Source organism: Salvelinus fontinalis, chromosome 39, assembly GCF_029448725.1.
Source record: "Salvelinus fontinalis isolate EN_2023a chromosome 39, ASM2944872v1, whole genome shotgun sequence".
Lineage (NCBI taxonomy): Eukaryota > Metazoa > Chordata > Actinopteri > Salmoniformes > Salmonidae > Salvelinus > Salvelinus fontinalis.
In genome coordinates, this window is record NC_074703.1 from 584944 (window position 1) to 611595 (window position 26652).

The 26652-nt window shown below is 42.0% G+C and overlaps 1 protein-coding gene across 1 annotated transcript; it reads right to left on the reverse strand.

Moving 5' to 3' along the window:
- Positions 1–15231: 15231 nt before the first annotated feature.
- Positions 15232–19779, reverse strand: LOC129838339 (TBC1 domain family member 30-like). Its single transcript, XM_055905274.1, has 2 exons — positions 18945–19779; positions 15232–15458 (listed from the first exon to the last, which is right to left on the reverse strand). The coding sequence occupies exons 1-2, from the start codon at positions 19471–19473 to the stop codon at positions 15232–15234; spliced, it is 756 nt and encodes a 251-aa protein (XP_055761249.1). The 5' UTR covers positions 19474–19779.
- Between the last annotated feature and the right edge of the window lie 6873 nt (positions 19780–26652).

The window sequence follows — 26652 nt, forward strand, 5'->3', positions numbered from 1 at the left end:
TACAGACTTTACCTCCATGGTAGGTGCTGATCACTGTTACTACAGACTTTACCTCCATGGTAGGTGCTGATCACTGTTACTACAGACTTTACCTCCATGGTAGGTGCTGATCACTGTTACTACAGACTTTACCTCCATGGTAGGTGCTGATCACTGTTACTACAGACTTTACCTCCATGGTAGGTGCTGATCACTGTTACTACAGACTTTACCTCCATGGTAGGTGCTGATCACTGTTACTACAGACTTTACCTCCATGGTAGGTGCTGATCACTGTTACTACAGACTTTACCTCCATGGTAGGTGCTGATCACTGTTACTACAGACTTTACCTCCATGGTAGGTGCTGATCACTGTTACTACAGACTTTACCTCCATGGTAGGTGCTGATCACTGTTACTACAGACTTTACCTCCATGGTAGGTGCTGATCACTGTTACTACAGACTTTACCTCCATGGTAGGTGCTGATCACTGTTACTACAGACTTTACCTCCATGGTAGGTGCTGATCACTGTTACTGCAGACTTTACCTCCATGGTAGGTGCTGATCACTGTTACTGCAGACTTTACCTCCATGGTAGGTGCTGATCACTGTTACTATAGACTTTACCTCCATGGTAGGTGTTGATCACTGTTACTACAGACTTTACCTCCATGGTAGGTGCTGATCACTGTTACTACAGACTTTACCTCCATGGTAGGTGCTGATCACTGTTACTATAGACTTTACCTCCATGGTAGGTGTTGATCACTGTTACTACAGACTTTACCTCCATGGTAGGTGCTGATCACTGTTACTACAGACTTTACCTCCATGGTAGGTGCTGATCACTGTTACTACAGACTTTACCTCCATGGTAGGTGCTGATCACTGTTACTATACAGACTTTACCTCCATGGTAGGTGCTGATCACTGTTACTACAGACTTTACCTCCATGGTAGGTGCTGATCACTGTTACTATATAGACTTTACCTCCATGGTAGGTGTTGATCACTGTTACTACAGACTTTACCTCCATGGTAGGTGCTGATCACTGTTACTACAGACTTTACCTCCATGGTAGGTGCTGATCACTGTTACTATACAGACTTTACCTCCATGGTAGGTGCTGATCACTGTTACTACAGACTTTACCTCCATGGTAGGTGCTGATCACTGTTACTACAGACTTTACCTCCATGGTAGGTGCTGATCACTGTTACTACAGACTTTACCTCCATGGTAGGTGCTGATCACTGTTACTACAGACTTTACCTCCATGGTAGGTGCTGATCACTGTTACTACAGACTTTACCTCCATGGTAGGTGCTGATCACTGTTACTACAGACTTTACCTCCATGGTAGGTGCTGATCACTGTTACTACAGACTTTACCTCCATGGTAGGTGCTGATCACTGTTACTACAGACTTTACCTCCATGGTAGGTGCTGATCACTGTTACTACAGACTACCTCCATGGTAGGTGCTGATCACTGTTACTACAGACTTTACCTCCATGGTAGGTGCTGATCACTGTTACTACAGACTTTACCTCCATGGTAGGTGTTGATCACTGTTACTACAGACTTTACCTCCATGGTAGGTGCTGATCACTGTTACTACAGACTTTACCTCCATGGTAGGTGCTGATCACTGTTACTACAGACTTTACCTCCATGGTAGGTGCTGATCACTGTTACTACAGACTTTACCTCCATGGTAGGTGCTGATCACTGTTACTACAGACTTTACCTCCATGGTAGGTGTTGATCACTGTTACTACAGACTTTACCTCCATGGTAGGTGCTGATCACTGTTACTACAGACTTTACCTCCATGGTAGGTGCTGATCACTGTTACTACAGACTTTACCTCCATGGTAGGTGCTGATCACTGTTACTACAGACTTTACCTCCATGGTAGGTGCTGATCACTGTTACTACAGACTTTACCTCCATGGTAGGTGCTGATCACTGTTACTACAGACTTTACCTCCATGGTAGGTGCTGATCACTGTTACTACAGACTTTACCTCCATGGTAGGTGCTGATCACTGTTACTACAGACTTTACCTCCATGGTAGGTGCTGATCACTGTTACTACAGACTTTACCTCCATGGTAGGTGCTGATCACTGTTACTACAGACTTTACCTCCATGGTAGGTGCTGATCACTGTTACTACAGACTTTACCTCCATGGTAGGTGCTGATCACTGTTACTACAGACTTTACCTCCATGGTAGGTGCTGATCACTGTTACTACAGACTTTACCTCCATGGTAGGTGCTGATCACTGTTACTACAGACTTTACCTCCATGGTAGGTGCTGATCACTGTTACTACAGACTTTACCTCCATGGTAGGTGCTGATCACTGTTACTACAGACTTTACCTCCATGGTAGGTGCTGATCACTGTTACTACAGACTTTACCTCCATGGTAGGTGCTGATCACTGTTACTACAGACTTTACCTCCATGGTAGGTGCTGATCACTGTTACTACAGACTTTACCTCCATGGTAGGTGCTGATCACTGTTACTGCAGACTTTACCTCCATGGTAGGTGCTGATCACTGTTACTACAGACTTTACCTCCATGGTAGGTGCTGATCACTGTTACTATAGACTTTACCTCCATGGTAGGTGTTGATCACTGTTACTACAGACTTTACCTCCATGGTAGGTGCTGATCACTGTTACTACAGACTTTACCTCCATGGTAGGTGCTGATCACTGTTACTATAGACTTTACCTCCATGGTAGGTGTTGATCACTGTTACTACAGACTTTACCTCCATGGTAGGTGCTGATCACTGTTACTACAGACTTTACCTCCATGGTAGGTGCTGATCACTGTTACTATAGACTTTACCTCCATGGTAGGTGTTGATCACTGTTACTACAGACTTTACCTCCATGGTAGGTGCTGATCACTGTTACTACAGACTTTACCTCCATGGTAGGTGCTGATCACTGTTACTACAGACTTTACCTCCATGGTAGGTGTTGATCACTGTTACTACAGACTTTACCTCCATGGTAGGTGCTGATCACTGTTACTACAGACTTTACCTCCATGGTAGGTGCTGATCACTGTTACTACAGACTTTACCTCCATGGTAGGTGCTGATCACTGTTACTACAGACTTTACCTCCATGGTAGGTGCTGATCACTGTTACTACAGACTTTACCTCCATGGTAGGTGCTGATCACTGTTACTACAGACTTTACCTCCATGGTAGGTGCTGATCACTGTTACTGCAGACTTTACCTCCATGGTAGGTGCTGATCACTGTTACTACAGACTTTACCTCCATGGTAGGTGCTGATCACTGTTACTGCAGACTTTACCTCCATGGTAGGTGCTGATCACTGTTACTACAGACTTTACCTCCATGGTAGGTGCTGATCACTGTTACTACAGACTTTACCTCCATGGTAGGTGCTGATCACTGTTACTATATAGACTTTACCTCCATGGTAGGTGTTGATCACTGTTACTACAGACTTTACCTCCATGGTAGGTGCTGATCACTGTTACTATACAGACTTTACCTCCATGGTAGGTGCTGATCACTGTTACTACAGACTTTACCTCCATGGTAGGTGCTGATCACTGTTACTACAGACTTTACCTCCATGGTAGGTGCTGATCACTGTTACTACAGACTTTACCTCCATGGTAGGTGCTGATCACTGTTACTACAGACTTTACCTCCATGGTAGGTGCTGATCACTGTTACTACAGACTTTACCTCCATGGTAGGTGCTGATCACTGTTACTACAGACTTTACCTCCATGGTAGGTGCTGATCACTGTTACTACAGACTTTACCTCCATGGTAGGTGCTGATCACTGTTACTACAGACTTTACCTCCATGGTAGGTGCTGATCACTGTTACTACAGACTTTACCTCCATGGTAGGTGCTGATCACTGTTACTACAGACTTTACCTCCATGGTAGGTGCTGATCACTGTTACTACAGACTTTACCTCCATGGTAGGTGCTGATCACTGTTACTACAGACTTTACCTCCATGGTAGGTGCTGATCACTGTTACTACAGACTTTACCTCCATGGTAGGTGCTGATCACTGTTACTACAGACTTTACCTCCATGGTAGGTGCTGATCACTGTTACTACAGACTTTACCTCCATGGTAGGTGCTGATCACTGTTACTACAGACTTTACCTCCATGGTAGGTGCTGATCACTGTTACTACAGACTTTACCTCCATGGTAGGTGCTGATCACTGTTACTACAGACTTTACCTCCATGGTAGGTGCTGATCACTGTTACTACAGACTTTACCTCCATGGTAGGTGCTGATCACTGTTACTACAGACTTTACCTCCATGGTAGGTGCTGATCACTGTTACTACAGACTTTACCTCCATGGTAGGTGCTGATCACTGTTACTACAGACTTTACCTCCATGGTAGGTGTTGATCACTGTTACTACAGACTACCTCCATGGTAGGTGTTGATCACTGTTACTACAGACTTTACCTCCATGGTAGGTGCTGATCACTGTTACTACAGACTTTACCTCCATGGTAGGTGCTGATCACTGTTACTACAGACTTTACCTCCATGGTAGGTGCTGATCACTGTTACTACAGACTTTACCTCCATGGTAGGTGCTGATCACTGTTACTACAGACTTTACCTCCATGGTAGGTGCTGATCACTGTTACTACAGACTTTACCTCCATGGTAGGTGCTGATCACTGTTACTACAGACTTTACCTCCATGGTAGGTGCTGATCACTGTTACTACAGACTTTACCTCCATGGTAGGTGTTGATCACTGTTACTACAGACTTTACCTCCATGGTAGGTGCTGATCACTGTTACTACAGACTTTACCTCCATGGTAGGTGCTGATCACTGTTACTGCAGACTTTACCTCCATGGTAGGTGCCATGCTGATCACTGTTACTACAGACTTTACCTCCATGGTAGGTGTTGATCACTGTTACTGCAGACTTTACCTCCATGGTAGGTGCTGATCACTGTTACTACAGACTTTACCTCCATGGTAGGTGCTGATCACTGTTACTACAGACTTTACCTCCATGGTAGGTGCTGATCACTGTTACTACAGACTTTACCTCCATGGTAGGTGCTGATCACTGTTACTACAGACTTTACCTCCATGGTAGGTGCTGATCACTGTTACTACAGACTTTACCTCCATGGTAGGTGCTGATCACTGTTACTATATAGACTTTACCTCCATGGTAGGTGCTGATCACTGTTACTATATAGACTTTACCTCCATGGTAGGTGCTGATCACTGTTACTGCAGACTTTACCTCCATGGTAGGTGCTGATCACTGTTACTGCAGACTTTACCTCCATGGTAGGTGCTGATCACTGTTACTACAGACTTTACCTCCATGGTAGGTGCTGATCACTGTTACTACAGACTTTACCTCCATGGTAGGTGCTGATCACTGTTACTACAGACTTTACCTCCATGGTAGGTGCTGATCACTGTTACTACAGACTTTACCTCCATGGTAGGTGCTGATCACTGTTACTATACAGACTTTACCTCCATGGTAGGTGCTGATCACTGTTACTACAGACTTTACCTCCATGGTAGGTGCTGATCACTGTTACTACAGACTTTACCTCCATGGTAGGTGCTGATCACTGTTACTACAGACTTTACCTCCATGGTAGGTGCTGATCACTGTTACTACAGACTTTACCTCCATGGTAGGTGCTGATCACTGTTACTATACAGACTTTACCTCCATGGTAGGTGCTGATCACTGTTACTACAGACTTTACCTCCATGGTAGGTGCTGATCACTGTTACTACAGACTTTACCTCCATGGTAGGTGCTGATCACTGTTACTACAGACTTTACCTCCATGGTAGGTGCTGATCACTGTTACTATACAGACTTTACCTCCATGGTAGGTGCTGATCACTGTTACTACAGACTTTACCTCCATGGTAGGTGCTGATCACTGTTACTACAGACTTTACCTCCATGGTAGGTGCTGATCACTGTTACTACAGACTTTACCTCCATGGTAGGTGTTGATCACTGTTACTACAGACTTTACCTCCATGGTAGGTGTTGATCACTGTTACTACAGACTTTACCTCCATGGTAGGTGCTGATCACTGTTACTACAGACTTTACCTCCATGGTAGGTGCTGATCACTGTTACTACAGACTTTACCTCCATGGTAGGTGCTGATCACTGTTACTACAGACTTTACCTCCATGGTAGGTGCTGATCACTGTTACTACAGACTTTACCTCCATGGTAGGTGCTGATCACTGTTACTACAGACTTTACCTCCATGGTAGGTGCTGATCACTGTTACTACAGACTTTACCTCCATGGTAGGTGCTGATCACTGTTACTACAGACTTTACCTCCATGGTAGGTGCTGATCACTGTTACTACAGACTTTACCTCCATGGTAGGTGCTGATCACTGTTACTATATAGACTTAACCTCCATGGTAGGTGCTGATCACTGTTACTACAGACTTTACCTCCATGGTAGGTGCTGATCACTGTTACTACAGACTTTACCTCCATGGTAGGTGTTGATCACTGTTACTACAGACTTTACCTCCATGGTAGGTGTTGATCACTGTTACTACAGACTTTACCTCCATGGTAGGTGCTGATCACTGTTACTGCAGACTTTACCTCCATGGTAGGTGCTGATCACTGTTACTACAGACTTTACCTCCATGGTAGGTGCTGATCACTGTTACTACAGACTTTACCTCCATGGTAGGTGCTGATCACTGTTACTATATAGACTTTACCTCCATGGTAGGTGCTGATCACTGTTACTATACAGACTTTACCTCCATGGTAGGTGCTGATCACTGTTACTGCAGACTTTACCTCCATGGTAGGTGCTGATCACTGTTACTACAGACTTTACCTCCATGGTAGGTGCTGATCACTGTTACTACAGACTTTACCTCCATGGTAGGTGTTGATCACTGTTACTACAGACTTTACCTCCATGGTAGGTGCTGATCACTGTTACTACAGACTTTACCTCCATGGTAGGTGCTGATCACTGTTACTACAGACTTTACCTCCATGGTAGGTGCTGATCACTGTTACTACAGACTTTACCTCCATGGTAGGTGCTGATCACTGTTACTACAGACTTTACCTCCATGGTAGGTGCTGATCACTGTTACTACAGACTTTACCTCCATGGTAGGTGCTGATCACTGTTACTACAGACTTTACCTCCATGGTAGGTGCTGATCACTGTTACTACAGACTTTACCTCCATGGTAGGTGCTGATCACTGTTACTACAGACTTTACCTCCATGGTAGGTGCTGATCACTGTTACTATATAGACTTTACCTCCATGGTAGGTGCTGATCACTGTTACTATACAGACTTTACCTCCATGGTAGGTGCTGATCACTGTTACTATAGACTTTACCTCCATGGTAGGTGCTGATCACTGTTACTACAGACTTTACCTCCATGGTAGGTGCTGATCACTGTTACTACAGACTTTACCTCCATGGTAGGTGTTGATCACTGTTACTACAGACTTTACCTCCATGGTAGGTGCTGATCACTGTTACTACAGACTTTACCTCCATGGTAGGTGCTGATCACTGTTACTACAGACTTTACCTCCATGGTAGGTGCTGATCACTGTTACTACAGACTTTACCTCCATGGTAGGTGCTGATCACTGTTACTATACTTTACCTCCATGGTAGGTGCCATGCTGCGTGTTGATCAAACAGAGAAGGACATTAAGGAAAGTGAGCTGTGAGAATGAAGGAACCAGACGTACAGATCCTGCACTTGCCTGGCTACAGGTCCACATCTACTGTAGATCATGGAGCCCTGCTGGGAAGTAGTGAATACAACCTATCCAATCAGACAGAACACCGTCTGGGTGGGCACTGGGCAGGATGTGGTGGACTGGTGTTGGTAGGTGATAATATGGTACCGTCAGGGTGGGCACTGGGCAGGATGTGGTGGACTGGTGTTGGTAGGTGATAATATGGTACCGTCAGGGTGAGCACTGGGCAGGATATGGTGGACTGGTGTTGGTAGGTGATAATATGGTACCGTCTGGGTGGGCACTGGGCAGGATATGGTGGACTGGTGTTGGTAGGTGATAATATGGTACCGTCAGGGTGGGCACTGGGCAGGATATGGTGGACTGGTGTTGGTAGGTGATAATATGGTACCGTCTGGGTGGGCACTGGGCAGGATATGGTGGACTGGTGTTGGTAGGTGATAATATGGTATCGTCTGGGTGGGCACTGGGCAGGATATGGTGGACTGGTGTTGGTAGGTGATAATATGGTACCGTCAGGGTGAGCACTGGGCAGGATATGGTGGACTGGTGTTGGTAGGTGATAATATGGTACCGTCTGGGTGGGCACTGGGCAGGATATGGTGGACTGGTGTTGGTAGGTGATAATATGGTACCGTCAGGGTGGGCACTGGGCAGGATATGGTGGACTGGTGTTGGTAGGGGATAATATGGTACCGTCTGGGTGGGCACTGGGCAGGATATGGTGGACTGGTGTTGGTAGGTGATAATATGGTACCGTCAGGGTGGGCACTGGGCAGGATATGGTGGACTGGTGTTGGTAGGTGATAATATGGTACCGTCTGGGTGGGCACTGGGCAGGATATGGTGGACTGGTGTTGGTAGGTGATAATATGGTACCGTCTGGGTGGGCACTGGGCAGGATATGGTGGACTGGTGTTGGTAGGTGATAATATGGTATCGTCTGGGTGGGCCCTGGGCAGGATATGGTGGACTGGTGGTGGTAGATGATAATATGGTACCGTCTGGGTGGGCCCTGGGCAGGATATGGTGGACTGGTGTTGGTAGGTGATAATATGGTATCGTCTGGGTGGGCCCTGGGCAGGATATGGTGGACTGGTGTTGGTAGGTGATAATATGGTACTGAGACGTGGAACATGCTGGGCCACTCAGCTCTCTGTGGGAAACACCCATAACACTTCCTGGTTAATAAGAGATAACACTTCCTGGTTAATAAGAGATAACACTTCCTGGTTAATAAGAGATAACACTTCCTGGTTAATAAGAGATAACACTTCCTGGTTAATAAGAGTAGAGCTGCACAACATCCACCCTGAAGACAATGACATCACCAACTGAAGGGGGGGGGGGGGTCAACATCCATCCACCCTGAAGACAATGACATCACCAACTGAAGGGGGGGGGGGGGGGGGTCAACATCCATCCACCCTGAAGACAATGACATCACCAACTGAAGGGGGGGGGGGGGGGGGGTCAACATCCATCCACCCTGAAGACAATGACATCACCAACTGAAGGGGGGGGGGGGGTCAACATCCATCCACCCTGAAGACAATGACATCACCAACTGAAGGGGGGGGGGTCAACATCCATCCACCCTGAAGACAATGACATCACCAACTGAAGGGGGGGGGGGTCAACATCCATCCACCCTGAAGACAATGACATCACCAACTGAAGGGGGGGGGGAAACATCCATCCACCCTGAAGACAATGACATCACCAACTGAAGGGGGGGGGGGGGGGTCAACATCCATCCACCCTGAAGACAATGACATCACCAACTGAAGGGAGGGGGGAAACATCCATCCACCCTGAAGACAATGACATCACCAACTGAAGGGGGGGGGGGGGGAAACATCCATCCACCCTGAAGACAATGACATCACCAACTGAGGGGGGGGGGGGGGCAAACATCCATCCACCCCGAATACTATGACATCACCAACTGAAGGGGGGGGGGGGGAAACATCCATCCACCCTGAAGACAATGACATCACCAACTGAAGGGAGGGGGGAAACATCCATCCACCCCGAATACTATGACATCACCAACTGAGGGGGGGGGGGGGGCAAACATCCATCCACCCCGAATACTATGACAACACCAACTGAAGGGGGGGGGGGGGGGGGAAAAATCCATCCACCCTGAATACTATGACATCACCAACTGAGGGGGGGGGGGGGGGGGGCAAACATCCATCCACCCTGAATACTATGACATCACCAACTGAAGGGGGGGGGGGTCAACATCCATCCACCCTGAAGACAATGACATCACCAACTGAAGGGGTAGGGGGGGGGGAAACATCCATCCACCCTGAATACTATGACATCACCAACTGAAGGGGGGGGGGTCAACATCCATCCACCCTGAAGACAATGACATCACCAACTGAAGGGGGGGGGGGGAAACATCCATCCACCCTGAAGACAATGGCATCACCAACTGAAGGGGGATGGTCAACTGGGTGGGTGGGTGCAGAGAACAGACTGGGACAGCAGAACATATTCATACCCCTGGACTTAATCCACATTTTGTCATGTTACAGCATTAATCCCCCCCATTTACACACAATACCCCATAATGACAAAGTGAAAACATGTTTTTAGAAATGTTAGCACATTTTTTGAAAATGAAAACAAAATCTCTCAATACATAAGTATTCACACCCGTGCTTCTACACCTGCATTGCTTGCTGTTTGGGGTTTTAGGCTGGGTTTCTGTACAGCACTTTGAGATATCAGCTGATGTAAGAAGGGCTTTATGAATACATTTGATTTGATGAGTCAATACATAAATCACCTTTGACAGCAATTACAATTGTGGGTCATTATGGGTAAATCTAAGAGCTTTCTACAGCTGTGGGTCATTATGGGTAAATCTAAGAGCTGTCTACAGCTGTGGGTCATTATGGGTAAATCTAGGAGCTTTCTACAGCTGTGGGTCATTATGGGTAAATCTAAGAGCTGTCTACAGCTGTGGGTCATTATGGGTAAATCTAGGAGCTGTTTACAGCTGTGGGTCATTATGGGTAAATCTAGGAGCTGTCTACAGCTGTGGGTCATTATGGGTAAATCTAGGAGCTGTCTACAGCTGTGGGTCATTATGGGTAAATCTAGGAGCTGTCTACAGCTGTGGGTCATTATGGGTAAATCTAAGAGCTGTCTACAGCTGTGGGTCATTATGGGTAAATCTAAGAGCTGTCTACAGCTGTGGGTCATTATGGGTAAATCTAGGAGCTGTCTACAGCTGTGGGTCATTATGGGTAAATCTCTAAGAGCTTTCTACATCAACATTCGCACACTTTTTGTAATGTTCAAACTCAAGTTGGTTGTTGATCATTGCTAGACAGCCATTTTCAAGTCTTGCAATAGATTTTAAAGCAGAATTTAGTCAAAACGTTAACGAGGCCCCTCAGGAACATTCCATGTCATCTTGGTAAACAACTCCAGTGTATCTGGCCTTGTGTTTCAGGTTATTGTCCTGCTGAAAGGTGAATGTATCTCCCAGTGTCTGGCGGAAAGCAGAGATGAGGAAGTCACTATTGTTGTCCATGCAATGTATTATGTGACTTGTTCAGCGAATGTTTACTCCTGAACTTATTTAGGCCATAACAAAGGGGTTGAATACTTACTACTCAAGACATTTCAGCTTTTCATTAGGTCATTTGTAAACATTTCGAAAAACTTAATCCCGCTTTAATGCCATGCTGCGCGCATAGACGCAAGAGATTGAAATTCACTAAATTCGCTCCACTAGTTTGCAGATCAACATTTTTTTCTGTGATCGAATCAACATTATAAAAAAAAAAAAAATCAGGCCCTTTTCAATGCAACAAACCAAAACAAATGTAACTTCGCTAGATCTGAATCTGTGATGTTGTTGTAGGCAGAGCCAGAGCGCAACGGAGTAGAATTGTATTGGTGGGGGTTGTCCTCCAGCGGTCTTTCCATCACCCGCGAGTGAATGCGCCATTCAGATCAGTGCACTATTGTCGATATTCTTTGCTAGTTAGCGAGTTATTAGCCCAGTTATAGATAAGTATAGGTCAGCAATGGTGGAGTTACTGCTTCCTAAAGCACACAACGTGTAGGCTACATTTCAAGCAGTCTGAGAAGCCTGTCAAAGTAAAACGCGTATGTCTTAAAAGGGGCAGTGTTAGATTTTGAGACAGGCTTGAATATGTAAATAAGCCAATAGGCAGAAGTGTAGCCTACAATGTCGTCTAATTTTCTGCATGGCAATAATAATACATGCTATTTTGTAACGTGGTTTCTTGCATCATACAACACAATACACTGACCCATGGTGTTAAAGACCAAGTTAAAAAAAAAATCTATCATTAATGTCAAGCCCTTCAAAATGTAAAAACGTTTTTAAAAGTCTCATGCAATGTAGGCCTGAATTGAATACCACATATATGCTACTGTAGGCCATAGAAATCAAAAGCTATCGCCATGTGAAAATGTTATGGGATTTGTGCCATTGGTTTTGTTGGTAGGACTACATTATGCTCAAATAGCCACAATAGCCTATTGGCTACTGTCTAAAACTGTAAGGGCACAGCCTATTGGCTACTGTCTAAAACTGTCAGGGTACAGCCTATTGGCTACTGTCTAAAACTGTCAGGGCACAGCCTATTGGCTATTGTCTAAAACTGTCAGGGCACAGCCTATTGGCTACTGTCTAAAACTGTCAGGGTACAGCCTATTGGCTACTGTCTAAAACTGTCAGGGTACAGCCTATTGGCTACTGTCTAAAACTGTCAGGGTACAGCCTATTGGCTACTGTCTAAAACTGTCAGGGTACAGCCTATTGGCTACTGTCTAAAACTGTCAGGGTACAGCCTATTGGCTACTGTCTAAAACTGTCAGGGTACAGCCTATTGGCTACTGTCTACTGTCTAAAACTGTCAGGGTACAGCCTATTGGCTACTGTCTACTGTCTAAAACTGTCAGGGTACAGCCTATTGGCTACTGTCTACTGTCTAAAACTGTCAGGGTACAGCCTACTGTCTACTGTCTAAAACTGTAAGAGCACAGCCTATTGGCTACTGTCTAAAACTGTCAGGGTACAGCCTATTGGCTACTGTCTAAAACTGTCAGGGTACAGCCTATTGGCTACTGTCTAAAACTGTCAGGGTACAGCCTATTGGCTACTGTCTAAAACTGTCAGGGTACAGCCTATTGGCTACTGTCTAAAACTGTCAGGGTACAGCCTATTGGCTACTGTCTAAAACTGTCAGGGTACAGCCTATTGGCTACTGTCTAAAACTGTCAGGGTACAGCCTATTGGCTACTGTCTAAAACTGTCAGGGTACAGCCTATTGGCTACTGTCTAAAACTGTCAGGGTACAGCCTATTGGCTACTGTCTAAAACTGTCAGGGTACAGCCTATTGGCTACTGTCTAAAACTGTCAGGGTACAGCCTATTGGCTACTGTCTAAAACTGTCAGGGTACAGCCTATTGGCTACTGTCTAAAACTGTCAGGGTACAGCCTATTGGCTACTGTCTAAAACTGTCAGGGTACAGCCTATTGGCTACTGTCTAAAACTGTCAGGGTACAGCCTATTGGCTACTGTCTACTGTCTAAAACTGTCAGGGTACAGCCTATTGGCTACTGTCTACTGTCTAAAACTGTCAGGGTACAGCCTATTGGCTACTGTCTACTGTCTAAAACTGTCAGGGTACAGCCTATTGGCTACTGTCTACTGTCTAAAACTGTCAGGGTACAGCCTATTGGCTACTGTCTACTGTCTAAAACTGTCAGGGTACAGCCTACTGTCTACTGTCTAAAACTGTAAGGGCACAGCCTATTGGCTACTGTCTAAAACTGTCAGGGTACAGCCTATTGGCTACTGTCTAAAACTGTCAGGGTACAGCCTATTGGCTACTGTCTAAAACTGTCAGGGTACAGCCTATTGGCTACTGTCTAAAACTGTCAGGGTACAGCCTATTGGCTACTGTCTAAAACTGTCAGGGTACAGCCTATTGGCTACTGTCTAAAACTGTCAGGGTACAGCCTATTGGCTACTGTCTAAAACTGTCAGGGTACAGCCTATTGGCTACTGTCTAAAACTGTCAGGGTACAGCCTATTGGCTACTGTCTAAAACTGTCAGGGTACAGCCTATTGGCTACTGTCTAAAACTGTAAGGGCACAGCCTATTGGCTACTGTCTAAAACTGTCAGGGTACAGCCTATTGGCTACTGTCTAAAACTGTCAGGATACAGCCTATTGGCTACTGTCTAAAACTGTCAGGGTACAGCCTATTGGCTACTGTCTAAAACTGTAAGGGCACAGCCTATTGGCTACTGTCTAAAACTGTCAGGGCACAGCCTATTGGCTACTGTCTAAAACTGTCAGGATACAGCCTATTGGCTACTGTCTAAAACTGTCAGGGTACAGCCTATTGGCTACTGTCTAAAACTGTCAGGGTACAGCCTATTGGCTACTGTCTACTGTCTAAAACTGTCAGGGCACAGCCTATTGGCTACTGTCTAAAACTGTAAGGGCACAGCCTATTGGCTACTGTCTAAAACTGTCAGGATACAGCCTATTGGCTACTGTCTAAAACTGTCAGGGTACAGCCTATTGGCTACTGTCTGAAACTGTAAGGGCACAGCCTATTGGCTACTGTCTAAAACTGTAAGGGCACAGCCTATTGGCTACTGTCTAAAACTGTAAACGTGCACCGGAAGTTGCACAACATTCTCAATGTTCAAGTTTCCGCTCACAAGACCTAAAATGTGCTCGGTGCCCCCCCAAAAATTGAGGGAACATTGGTACGCAGCGACAAAAAAAAATATCTACATTTAATCAATTTTTTAAATTCAGGCTGTAACAATAAAATGTGAAAAAGTGGAGGGGTGTGAACACTGAAGGCCCTGTACACACCGTTTGGTCAGGGCAATATAGGGAATAGGGTGCAATAGGAGCGCGACACTACATAGGGAATAGGGAGCACGACACTACATAGGGAATAGGGAGCACGACACTACATAGGGAATAGGGAGCACGACACTATAGGGAATAGGGAGCACGAAACTACATAGGGAATAGGGAGCACGACACTACATAGGGAATAGGGAGCACGACACTACATAGGGAATAGGGAGCACGACACTACATAGGGAATAGGGAGCACGACACTACATAGGGAATAGGGAGCACGACACTACATAGGGAATAGCGAGCACGACACTACATAGGGAATAGGGAGCACGACACTACATAGGGAATAGGAGCACGACACTACATAGGGAATAGGAGCACGACACTACATAGGGAATAGGGAGGACAACACTACATAGGGAATAGGAGCACGACACTACATAGGGAATAGGGAGGACAACACTACATAGGGAATAGGAGCACGACACTACATAGGGAATAGGGAGGACAACACTACATAGGGAATAGGGAGGACAACACTACATAGGGCTCAGGGTGCCACCGCGTCTCCTTACTTCTTTTCTGGGACACGGCCTGCAGACAGGCGGTGATGATGTCATAGTTCTTCTGGAGCTTGTGAGTGAGGCGGTCTCTCCTCTTCAGCTGGCGCAGCAGCTTGGCTGACTGGAGACCCGTCCTGTAGCGTACCTCCACTATGACACAGCTCAACTCTTCTGGTGCTGGAACACAATATAGATATATAGATATATAGAGCAGCTTGGCTGACTGGAGACTGAAAACATTCTTGGCTGACTTCCCCCCACTGTACCCTAGAGCTGGACTTCCCCCCACTGTACCCTAGAGCTGGACCCCCCCCCCCACGGTACCCTAGAGCTGGACCCCCCCCCCCCCCCACGGTACCCTAGAGCTGGACTCCCCCCACGGTACCCTAGAGCTGGACCCCCCCTTGGTACCCTAGAGCTGGACTCCCCCCACTGTACCCTAGAGCTGGACTCCCCCCACTGTACCCTAGAGCTGGACTCCCCCCACTGTACCCTAGAGCTGGACCCCCCCCCTGGTACCCTAGAGCTGGACTCCCCCCACTGTACCCTAGAGCTGGACTCCCCCCACTGTACCCTAGAGCTGGATCCCCCCTGGTACCCTAGAGCTGGACTCCCCCCACTGTACCCTAGAGCTGGACTCCCCCCACTGTACCCTAGAGCTGGACTCCCCCCACTGTACCCTAGAGCTGGACTCCCCCCCTGGTACCCTAGAGCTGGACTCCCCCCACTGTACCCTAGAGCTGGACTCCCCCCACTGTACCCTAGAGCTGGACCCCCCCCCCTGGTACCCTAGAGCTGGACCCCCCCCCTGGTACCCTAGAGCTGGACCCCCCCACTGTACCCTAGAGCTGGACTCCCCCCACTGTACCCTAGAGCTGGACTCCCCCCACTGTACCCTAGAGCTGGACCCCCCCCTGGTACCCTAGAGCTGGACTCCCCCCACTGTACCCTAGAGCTGGACTCCCCCCACTGTACCCTAGAGCTGGACTCCCCCCACTGTACCCTAGAGCTGGACTCCCCCCACTGTACCCTAGAGCTGGACTCCCCCCACTGTACCCTAGAGCTGGACCCCCCCCACTGTACCCTAGACTTTATTTATTGTGAATCAGCATTAATCTGTATCTCAGAAACGGCATGTCGTAGTGGGAGGACGTCACACCTCATCATGTACTTTAATCTGTATCTCAGAAACGCCACTGTCCGTAGTGGGAGGACTGCACACCTCATCATGTACTTTAATCTGTATCTCGCCCGCCACTGTCCCTAGTGCGGGACGGCCCCCTCATCTGTACCCTAATCTGTATCTCCGCCGCCACTGTCCTAGTGCGGGACGTCCCCCCTCATCTGTACCCTAATCTGTACTCCGCACGGCACTGTCCCTAGTGCGGACCCCCCCACACCCTCATCATGTATCCTTAATCTGTATCAGAAACGCCATGTCGTAGTGGGAGGACTGCACACCTCATCATGTATTTAATCTGTATCAGAAACGCCATGTCGTAGTGGGAGGACTGCACACCTCATCATGTATTTAAATTGTATCTCAGAAACGGCATGTCGTAGTGGGAGGACGTCACACCTCATCATGTATTTAATCTGTATCTCAGAAACGCCATGTCGTAGTGGGAGGACTGCACACCTCATCATGTATTTAATCTGTATCTCAGAAACGGCATGTCGTAGTGGGAGGACTGCACACCTCATCATGTATTTAATCTGTATCTCAGAAACGGCATGTCGTAGTGGGAGGACGTCACACCTCATCATGTATTTAATCTGTATCTCAGAAACGCCATGTCGTAGTGGGAGGACTGCACACCTCATCATGTATTTAATCTGTATCTCAGAAACGCCATGTCGTAGTGGGAGGACTGCACACCTCATCATGTATTTAATCTGTATCTCAGAAACGGCATGTCGTAGTGGGAGGACGTCACACCTCATCATGTATTTAATCTGTATCTCAGAAACGGCATGTCGTAGTGGGAGGACGTCACACCTCATCATGTATTTAATCTGTATCTCAGAAACGCCATGTCGTAGTGGGAGGACGTCACACCTCATCATGTATTTAAATTGTATCTCAGAAACGCCATGTCGTAGTGGGAGGACGTCACACCTCATCATGTATTTAAATTGTATCTCAGAAACGCCATGTCGTAGTGGGAGGACGTCACACCTCATCATGTATTTAATCTGTATCTCAGAAACGACATGTCGTAGTGGGAGGACTGCACACCTCATCATGTATTTAATCTGTATCTCAGAAACGACATGTCGTAGTGGGAGGACGGCACACCTCATCATCGTGTGACTCCCAAATGTGTGTAAATATATTAGTATTTGTGTATATTAGTATTTGTATATTATATTAGTATTTGCGTTTCAACGGCCATTTCTCACATAATACATTTTAAGGACACAAAAAGATCCCATGTAAAATGAACACATGATCTGTAACCATTTTATAAAATTGTACTGAAATGTAAAATGTAAAAATGACTTTACTGGCATAGAAACTGTGGATGGAAACGTGGTTACAGGCTGTAAAATCAACTCCGGGCCAATGGTACTCTAAACAATAAGATCACATTAAATCTACCCCAGGCCAATGGTACTCTAAACAATAAGATCACATTAAATCTACTCCAGGCCAATGGTACTCTAAACAATAAGATCACATTAAATCTACTCCAGGCCAATGGTACTCTAAACAATAAGATCACATTAAATCTACTCCAGGCCAATGGTACTCTAAACAATAAGATCACATTAAATCTACTCCAGGCCAATGGTACTCTAAACAATAAGATCACATTAAATCTACTCCAGGCCAATGGTACTCTAAACAATAAGATCACATTAAATCTACTCCAGGCCAATGGTACTCTAAACAATAAGATCACATTAAATCTACTCCAGGCCAATGGTACTCTAAACAATAAGATCACATTAAATCTACTCCAGGCCAATGGTACTCTAAACAATAAGATCACATTAAATCTACTCCAGGCCAATGGTACTCTAAACAATAAGATCACATTAAATCTACTCCAGGCCAATGGTACTCTAAACAATAAGATCACATTAAATCTACTCCAGGCCAATGGTACTCTAAACAATAAGATCACATTAAATCTACTCCAGGCCAATGGTACTCTAAACAATAAGATCACATTAAATCTACTCCAGGCCAATGGTACTCTAAACAATAAGATCACATTAAATCTACTCCAGGCCAATGGTACTCTAAACAATAAGATCACATTAAATCTACTCCAGGCCAATGTTACTGTAAACAATAAGATCACATTAAATCTACTCCAGGCCAATATTACTCTAAACAATAAGATCACATTAAATCTACTCCAGGCCAATGGTACTCTAAACAATAAGATCACATTAAATCTACTCCAGGCCAATGGTACTCTAAACAATAAGATCACATTAAATCTACTCCAGGCCAATGGTACTCTAAACAATAAGATCACATTAAATCTACTCCAGGCCAATGGTACTCTAAACAATAAGATCACATTAAATCTACTCCAGGCCAATATTACTCTAAACCATAAGATCACATTAAATCTACTCCAGGCCAATATTACTCTAAACCATAAGATCACATTAAAGATCCCATATTTCTGTTTTATTATAACTCACCTTTCTGAGACAGGTAGTTGACCTGGTGTCTCCTGGTGTGTTTCTCCTGTAGTTCCTGGAGGAAGCTGGAGCCAGTATTACTGCGGCAGAACAGCTCAGAGCTGGACGCCTCGGTACTGCTATCCGGGCTGTCTACACTGAGCCGGGCGCTGCTGTAGGTGTCATAGAGCTCCACCAACAGACAGTCCACTATGGAGGAGCGGGGGGCTCGGAGATCCTGACCCTGGAGGTCGCCAAGGGCTACACGATCACCGGCTCCAGACCCCAGGCCGTTCTGGGGATACAGACTCGGGGATGATGTGTCGTTGGCGCTGTCTCTCGGTCTCTTTGAGACCGAGTCTGTGTTGTTGTGGCCTGAAGAGGACCGAGAACTAGGTCCGGTCCACTGCTGAAACGCCGAGAAGCCGTCTAAGAGTGACGCACCTGTACCTGAGTTGATAAACACTCCGCTCTCCCCCTCCGAACAGATGTCACCGTTACATATGTCTATTTCTAAAAGTTCCGCCACGTCCTCAGCCTGGGACGACATTACAACACGCTGTTCCGGGTCGCTACTGTTATTCTTGTGCTTCTCAAGTTGCCATCTCTCCGCAACGTGAACGTTTCATGGGAACAGGTGCAACTACTTTCTTAATTCAACACAGGTCTTCAAGAGGAAGTGAGTTCCGGGTGCATTCCATTCCACTACTCAGGAGGTGGGGCGGTGCTCCGGGAGCTACTAGTTTCCTTCCTGAAAGTTCGCAAACTGCCGCCCCTGCGGAGTGGATAGTCCAGCCCACTGGAAACTTCTTCTGGCCCTGCTATCCGATATCTCTGGGACGTCCCCTCCATTGAATTTGACATTTTAAATGGTTAGGTAAGGGGACGTGCCAAGGGTTTCGAATAGCACTGATCAACTTTATTGAGCCGCACGGCCACATTTCCCCAGTGCTGCCGCGCTCCTCCACATCAACACACACCTGACCACTCAGACGTCCTCATCAACACACACCTGACCACTCAGACGTCCTCATCAACACACGCCTGACCACTCAGAGAGGAGCCGAACTGACCTGTCATCTCAGCAGAGCGGTGTACGGTGACAACGTAGCATTACAGCGCAGCAAATACACGTTTATTGATGAGGATTTAGACGATTCTTAAAGCCTAGTCCTCATGTTACAATCAAGTAATAGACATGGCATTAAGACAATATCAATCTGCTTTCTCCCTCTTTTGTAGCCCTGTGATATAGACAGCTGTTTAATCAACGGTATATTTACATTACTATAGCATTGTTTTCATCCAATTGGCGATGGATTTTCATATGAATATTCAACATTCTGGATTATAAAACGATGCGTTTTCCCCCACCAGTGCGGGTAGGCTAGTCTACGCGATGACATTATTATGGATAATAGCGAGAATATTTTGTATTAGTCAATCGGCAGTCAAGCATTGATCCAAGCATTGATCATCATGACACCAGAATAAGACCCAGTATATGTATTGTAAAGGAGCATGAACCTCATCACCAGGCACTTTCACCACCCTGTGAAGTTCATCATATAACCCGTTCCACATGTAGCCTAATAAACCGCACCGTTTCCCGAGTCGTAGATGATGTAGTGGGAGACAACACGTCATCGCGTCACTCCAACTTTACTTTGATACAGTATGATGGTTATTATATCAAATATTTCAACATAAAAGGCGTTTCTACCGCCATTTCTCACATAATATATTTGACCGACACAAAACGATTCCACCATGTTGAACGAACAAGTTATCTGTCAACATGTATACAATTGTACCGAAACGTCCTGTTTCCATCACAGCTGTCATGATTTTAAAAAAAATATGGTATGACTTTACTCGCATAAAAAAGGTAGATGGAAACGTGGTTTGTGACACAAAAATATTGAACTATACAGTCCAAATAAAGTAAATTTTATAGGAATACCTCAATGTAGGTTATAAAATAGACCTATCAACAAGTTCCAATGAAACATTTATTTATGCATTGCCATGTTTTGTAAATGCTAAAAGTACATGGGGGAACAAGAGTATATATAAATAATATATAAAGAGTACATGGGGGAACAAGAGTATATATAAATAATATATAAAGAGTACATGGGGGAACACAAGAGTATATATAAATAATATATACAGAGTACATGGGGGAACAAGAGTATATATAAATAATATATAAAGAGTACATGGGGGAACAAGAGTATATATAAATAATATATAAAGAGTACATGGGGGAACACAAGAGTATATATAAATAATATATAAAGAGTACATGGGGGAACAAGAGTATATATAAATAATATATAAAGAGTACATGGGGGAACAAGAGTATATATAAATAATATATAAAGAGTACATGGGGGAACAAGAGTATATATAAATAATATATAAAGAGTACATGGGGGAACACAAGAGTATATATAAATAATATATACAGAGTACATGGGGGAACAAGAGTATATATAAATAATATATACAGAGTACATGGGGGAACAAGAGTATATATAAATAATATATAAAGAGTACATGGGGGAACAAGAGTATATATAAATAATATATACAGAGTACATGGGGGAACAAGAGTATATATAAATAATATATAAAGAGTACATGGGGGAACACAAGAGTATATATAAATAATATATACAGAGTACATGGGGGAACACAAGAGTATATATAAATAATATATAAAGAGTACATGGGGGAACAAGAGTATATATAAATAATATATACAGAGTACATGGGGGAACACAAGAGTATATATAAATAATATATACAGAGTACATGGGGGAACACAAGAGTATATATAAATAATATATACAGAGTACATGGGGGAACACAAGAGTATATATAAATAATATATAAAGAGTACATGGGGGAACACAAGAGTATATATAAATAATATATACAGAGTACATGGGGGAACACAAGAGTATATATAAATAATATATACAGAGTACATGGGGGAACAAGAGTATATATAAATAATATATACAGAGTACATGGGGGAACAAGAGTATATATAAATAATATATACAGAGTACATGGGGGAACACAAGAGTATATATAAATAATATATACAGAGTACATGGGGGAACAAGAGTATATATAAATAATATATAAAGAGTACATGGGGGAACACAAGAGTATATATAAATAATATATAAAGAGTACATGGGGGAACACAAGAGTATATATAAATAATATATAAAGAGTACATGGGGGAACACAAGAGTATATATAAATAATATATAAAGAGTACATGGGGGAACAAGAGTATATATAAATAATATATAAAGAGTACATGGGGAAACAAGAGTATATATAAATAATATATAAAGAGTACATGGGGGAACAAGAGTATATATAAATAATATATAAAGAGTACATGGGGGAACACAAGAGTATATATAAATAATATATACAGAGTACATGGGGGAACACAAGAGTATATATAAATAATATATAAAGAGTACATGGGGGAACACAAGAGTATATATAAATAATATATAAAGAGTACATGGGGGAACACAAGAGTATATATAAATAATATATACAGAGTACATGGGGGAACACAAGAGTATATATAAATAATATATACAGAGTACATGGGGGAACACAAGAGTATATATAAATAATATATAAAGGACAATTGGGCTAGGGGTGGGGCTAGGAGCGGGGTTGGGGTGGGGCTGGGGCGGGGCTAGGGGCGGGGTTGGGGCAGGCTGGGGCGGTGCTAGGGCGTACAATATCACATTACACAAGGACCGTAGAATGATAAACGTGTTTATACCCCTTAACAGAGTATTTCGTTGTCTTAGAATATAGTTTATTTTTGTACGGTAAGTAAATGTGATGTTTGTAAATTTACATTTGTGAAAATGTAAAACATCTTTAGGTGTTACAGGGACCTTGTATAGTGATAAGAACTCCTTATAATGAAGACCCTCTGCATTTACCAGTTGGCTCACCGATAGGATATTATTACAGAACCAATATTCTAAAAACAAGTATTTTTATACAATATGTCCCGACTATTCCATATATAATATCTGTGTGGAGAAAAATTATGGTTATAAATGAAGGAATATGGTAATTAAACCTGCCGGCTATATTGACATATTTTTATTTATTTTTTACTATATTGACATGTTTTTATTTATTTTATTTTTATATTGACATGTTTTATTTATTTCTATATTGACATGTTTTATTTATTTCTATATTGACATGTTTTATTTATTTCTATATTGACATGTTTTATTTATTTTAATATTGACATGTTTTATTTATTTATTTCTATATTGACATGTTTTATTTATTTATTTCTATATTGACATGTTTTATTTATTTCTATATTGACATGTTTTTATTTTATTTATTTTAATATTGACATGTTTTATTTATTTCTATATTGACATGTTTTATTTATTTATTTCTATATTGACATGTTTTATTTATTTATTTCTATATTGACATGTTTTATTTATTTCTATATTGACATGTTTTATTTATTTATTTCTATATTGACATGTTTTATTTATTTCTATATTGACATGTTTTATTTATTTTAATATTGACATGTTTTATTTATTTATTTCTATATTGACATGTTTTATTTATTTCTATATTGACATGTTTTATTTATTTTAATATTGACATGTTTTATTTATTTATTTCTATATTGACATGTTTTATTTATTTCTATATTGACATGTTTTATTTATTTTAATATTGACATGTTTTATTTATTTATTTCTATATTGACATGTTTTATTTATTTTAATATTGACATGTTTTATTTATTTCTATATTGACATGTTTTATTTATTTATTTCTATATTGACATGTTTTATTTATTTATTTCTATATTGACATGTTTTATTTATTTTAATATTGACATGTTTTATTTATTTCTATATTGACATGTTTTATTTATTTTAATATTGACATGTTTTATTTATTTCTATATTGACATGTTTTATTTATTTCTATATTGACATGTTTTATTTATTTTAATATTGACATGTTTTATTTATTTATTTCTATATTGACATGTTTTATTTATTTCTATATTGACATGTTTTATTTATTTTAATATTGACATGTTTTATTTATTTATTTCTATATTGACATGTTTTATTTATTTCTATATTGACATGTTTTATTTATTTCTATATTGACATGTTTTATTTATTTATTTCTATATTGACATGTTTTATTTATTTCTATATTGACATGTTTTATTTATTTTAATATTGACATGTTTTATTTATTTATTTCTATATTGACATGTTTTATTTATTTCTATATTGACATGTTTTATTTATTTTAATATTGACATGTTTTATTTATTTCTATATTGACATGTTTTTATTTATTTATTTCTATATTGACATGTTTTATTTATTTTAATATTGACATGTTTTATTTATTTTTATATTGACATGTTTTATTTATTTTAATATTGACATGTTTTATTTATTTCTATATTGACATGTTTTATTTATTTTAATATTGACATGTTTTATTTATTTTTATATTGACATGTTTTATTTATTTTAATATTGACATGTTTTATTTATTTTTATATTGACATGTTTTATTTATTTTAATATTGACATGTTTTATTTATTTCTATATTGACATGTTTTATTTATTTTAATATTGACATGTTTTATTTATTTCTATATTGACATGTTTTATTTATTTTAATATTGACATGTTTTATTTATTTTTATATTGACATGTTTTATTTATTTTAATATTGACATGTTTTTATTTATTTATTTCTATATTGACATATTTTTATTTATTTATTTTAATATTGACATGTTTTATTTATTTATTTCTATATTGACATGTTTTTATTTATTTTATTTTAATATTGACATATTTTTATTTATTTTTTACTATATTGACATGTTTTTATTTATTTATTTCTATATTGACATGTTTTATTTATTTCTATATTGACATGTTTTATTTATTTCTATATTGACATGTTTTATTTATTTCTATATTGACATGTTTTATTTATTTCTATATTGACATGTTTTATTTATTTCTATATTGACATGTTTTATTTATTTCTATATTGACATGTTTTATTTATTTCTATATTGACATGTTTTATTTATTTCTATATTGACATGTTTTATTTATTTATTTTAATATTGACATGTTTTTATTTATTTTATTTCTATATTGACATGTTTTATTTATTTCTATATTGACATGTTTTATTTATTTATTTCTATATTGACATGTTTTATTTATTTCTATATTGACATGTTTTATTTATTTTATTTTTATATTGACATGTTTTATTTATTTTAATATTGACATGTTTTATTTATTTCTATATTGACATGTTTTATTTATTTATTTTAATATTGACATGTTTTATTTATTTTAATATTGACATGTTTTATTTATTTTAATATTGACATGTTTTATTTATTTCTATATTGACATGTTTTATTTATTTATTTTAATATTGACATGTTTTATTTATTTTAATATTGACATGTTTTATTTATTTTAATATTGACATGTTTTATTTATTTTAATATTGACATGTTTTATTTATTTCTATATTGACATGTTTTATTTATTTATTTTAATATTGACATGTTTTATTTATTTATTTCTATATTGACATGTTTTTATTTATTTTATTTTTATATTGACATGTTCAATTGAACGTTTTTCTCATTTGATGTCATACCCCAAGTAGTGCAGAGCACATGGTAGATCAGCTGACCGGTGTTGTCAGGCAGCACATGGTAGATCAGCTGACCGGGGTTGTCAGGCAGCACATGGTAGATCAGCTGACCGGGGTTGTCAGGCAGCACATGGTAGATCAGCTGACCAGGGTTGTCAGGCAGCACATGGTAGATCAGCTGACCGGGGTTGTCAGGCAGCACATGGTAGATCAGCTGACCAGGGTTGTCAGGCAGCACATGGTAGATCAGCTGACCGGGGTTGTCAGGCAGCACATGGTAGATCAGCTGACCGGGGTTGTCAGGCAGCACATGGTAGATCAGCTGACCAGGGTTGTCAGGCAGCACATGGTAGATCAGCTGACCGGGGTTGTCAGGCAGCACATGGTAGATCAGCTGACCGGGGTTGTCAGGCAGCACATGGTAGATCAGCTGACCAGGGTTGTCAGGCAGCACATGGTAGATCAGCTGACCGGGGTTGTCAGGCAGCACATGGTAGATCAGCTGACCGGGGTTGTCAGGCAGCACATGGTAGATCAGCTGACCGGGGTTGTCAGGCAGCACATGGTAGATCAGCTGACCGGGGTTGTCAGGCAGCACATGGTAGATCAGCTGACCAGGGTTGTCAGGCAGCACATGGTAGATCAGCTGACCGGGGTTGTCAGGCAGCACATGGTAGATCAGCTGACCGGGGTTGTCAGGCAGCACATGGTAGATCAGCTGACCGGGGTTGTCAGGCAGCACATGGTAGATCAGCTGACCGGGGTTGTCAGGCAGCACATGGTAGATCAGCTGACCGGGGTTGTCAGGCAGCACATGGTAGATCAGCTGACCAGGGTTGTCAGGCAGCACATGGTAGATCAGCTGACCAGGGCTTGGTTGTCAGGCAGCACATGGTAGATCAGCTGACCGGGGTTGTCAGGCAGCACATGGTAGATCAGCTGGCCGGGGTTGTCAGGCAGCACATG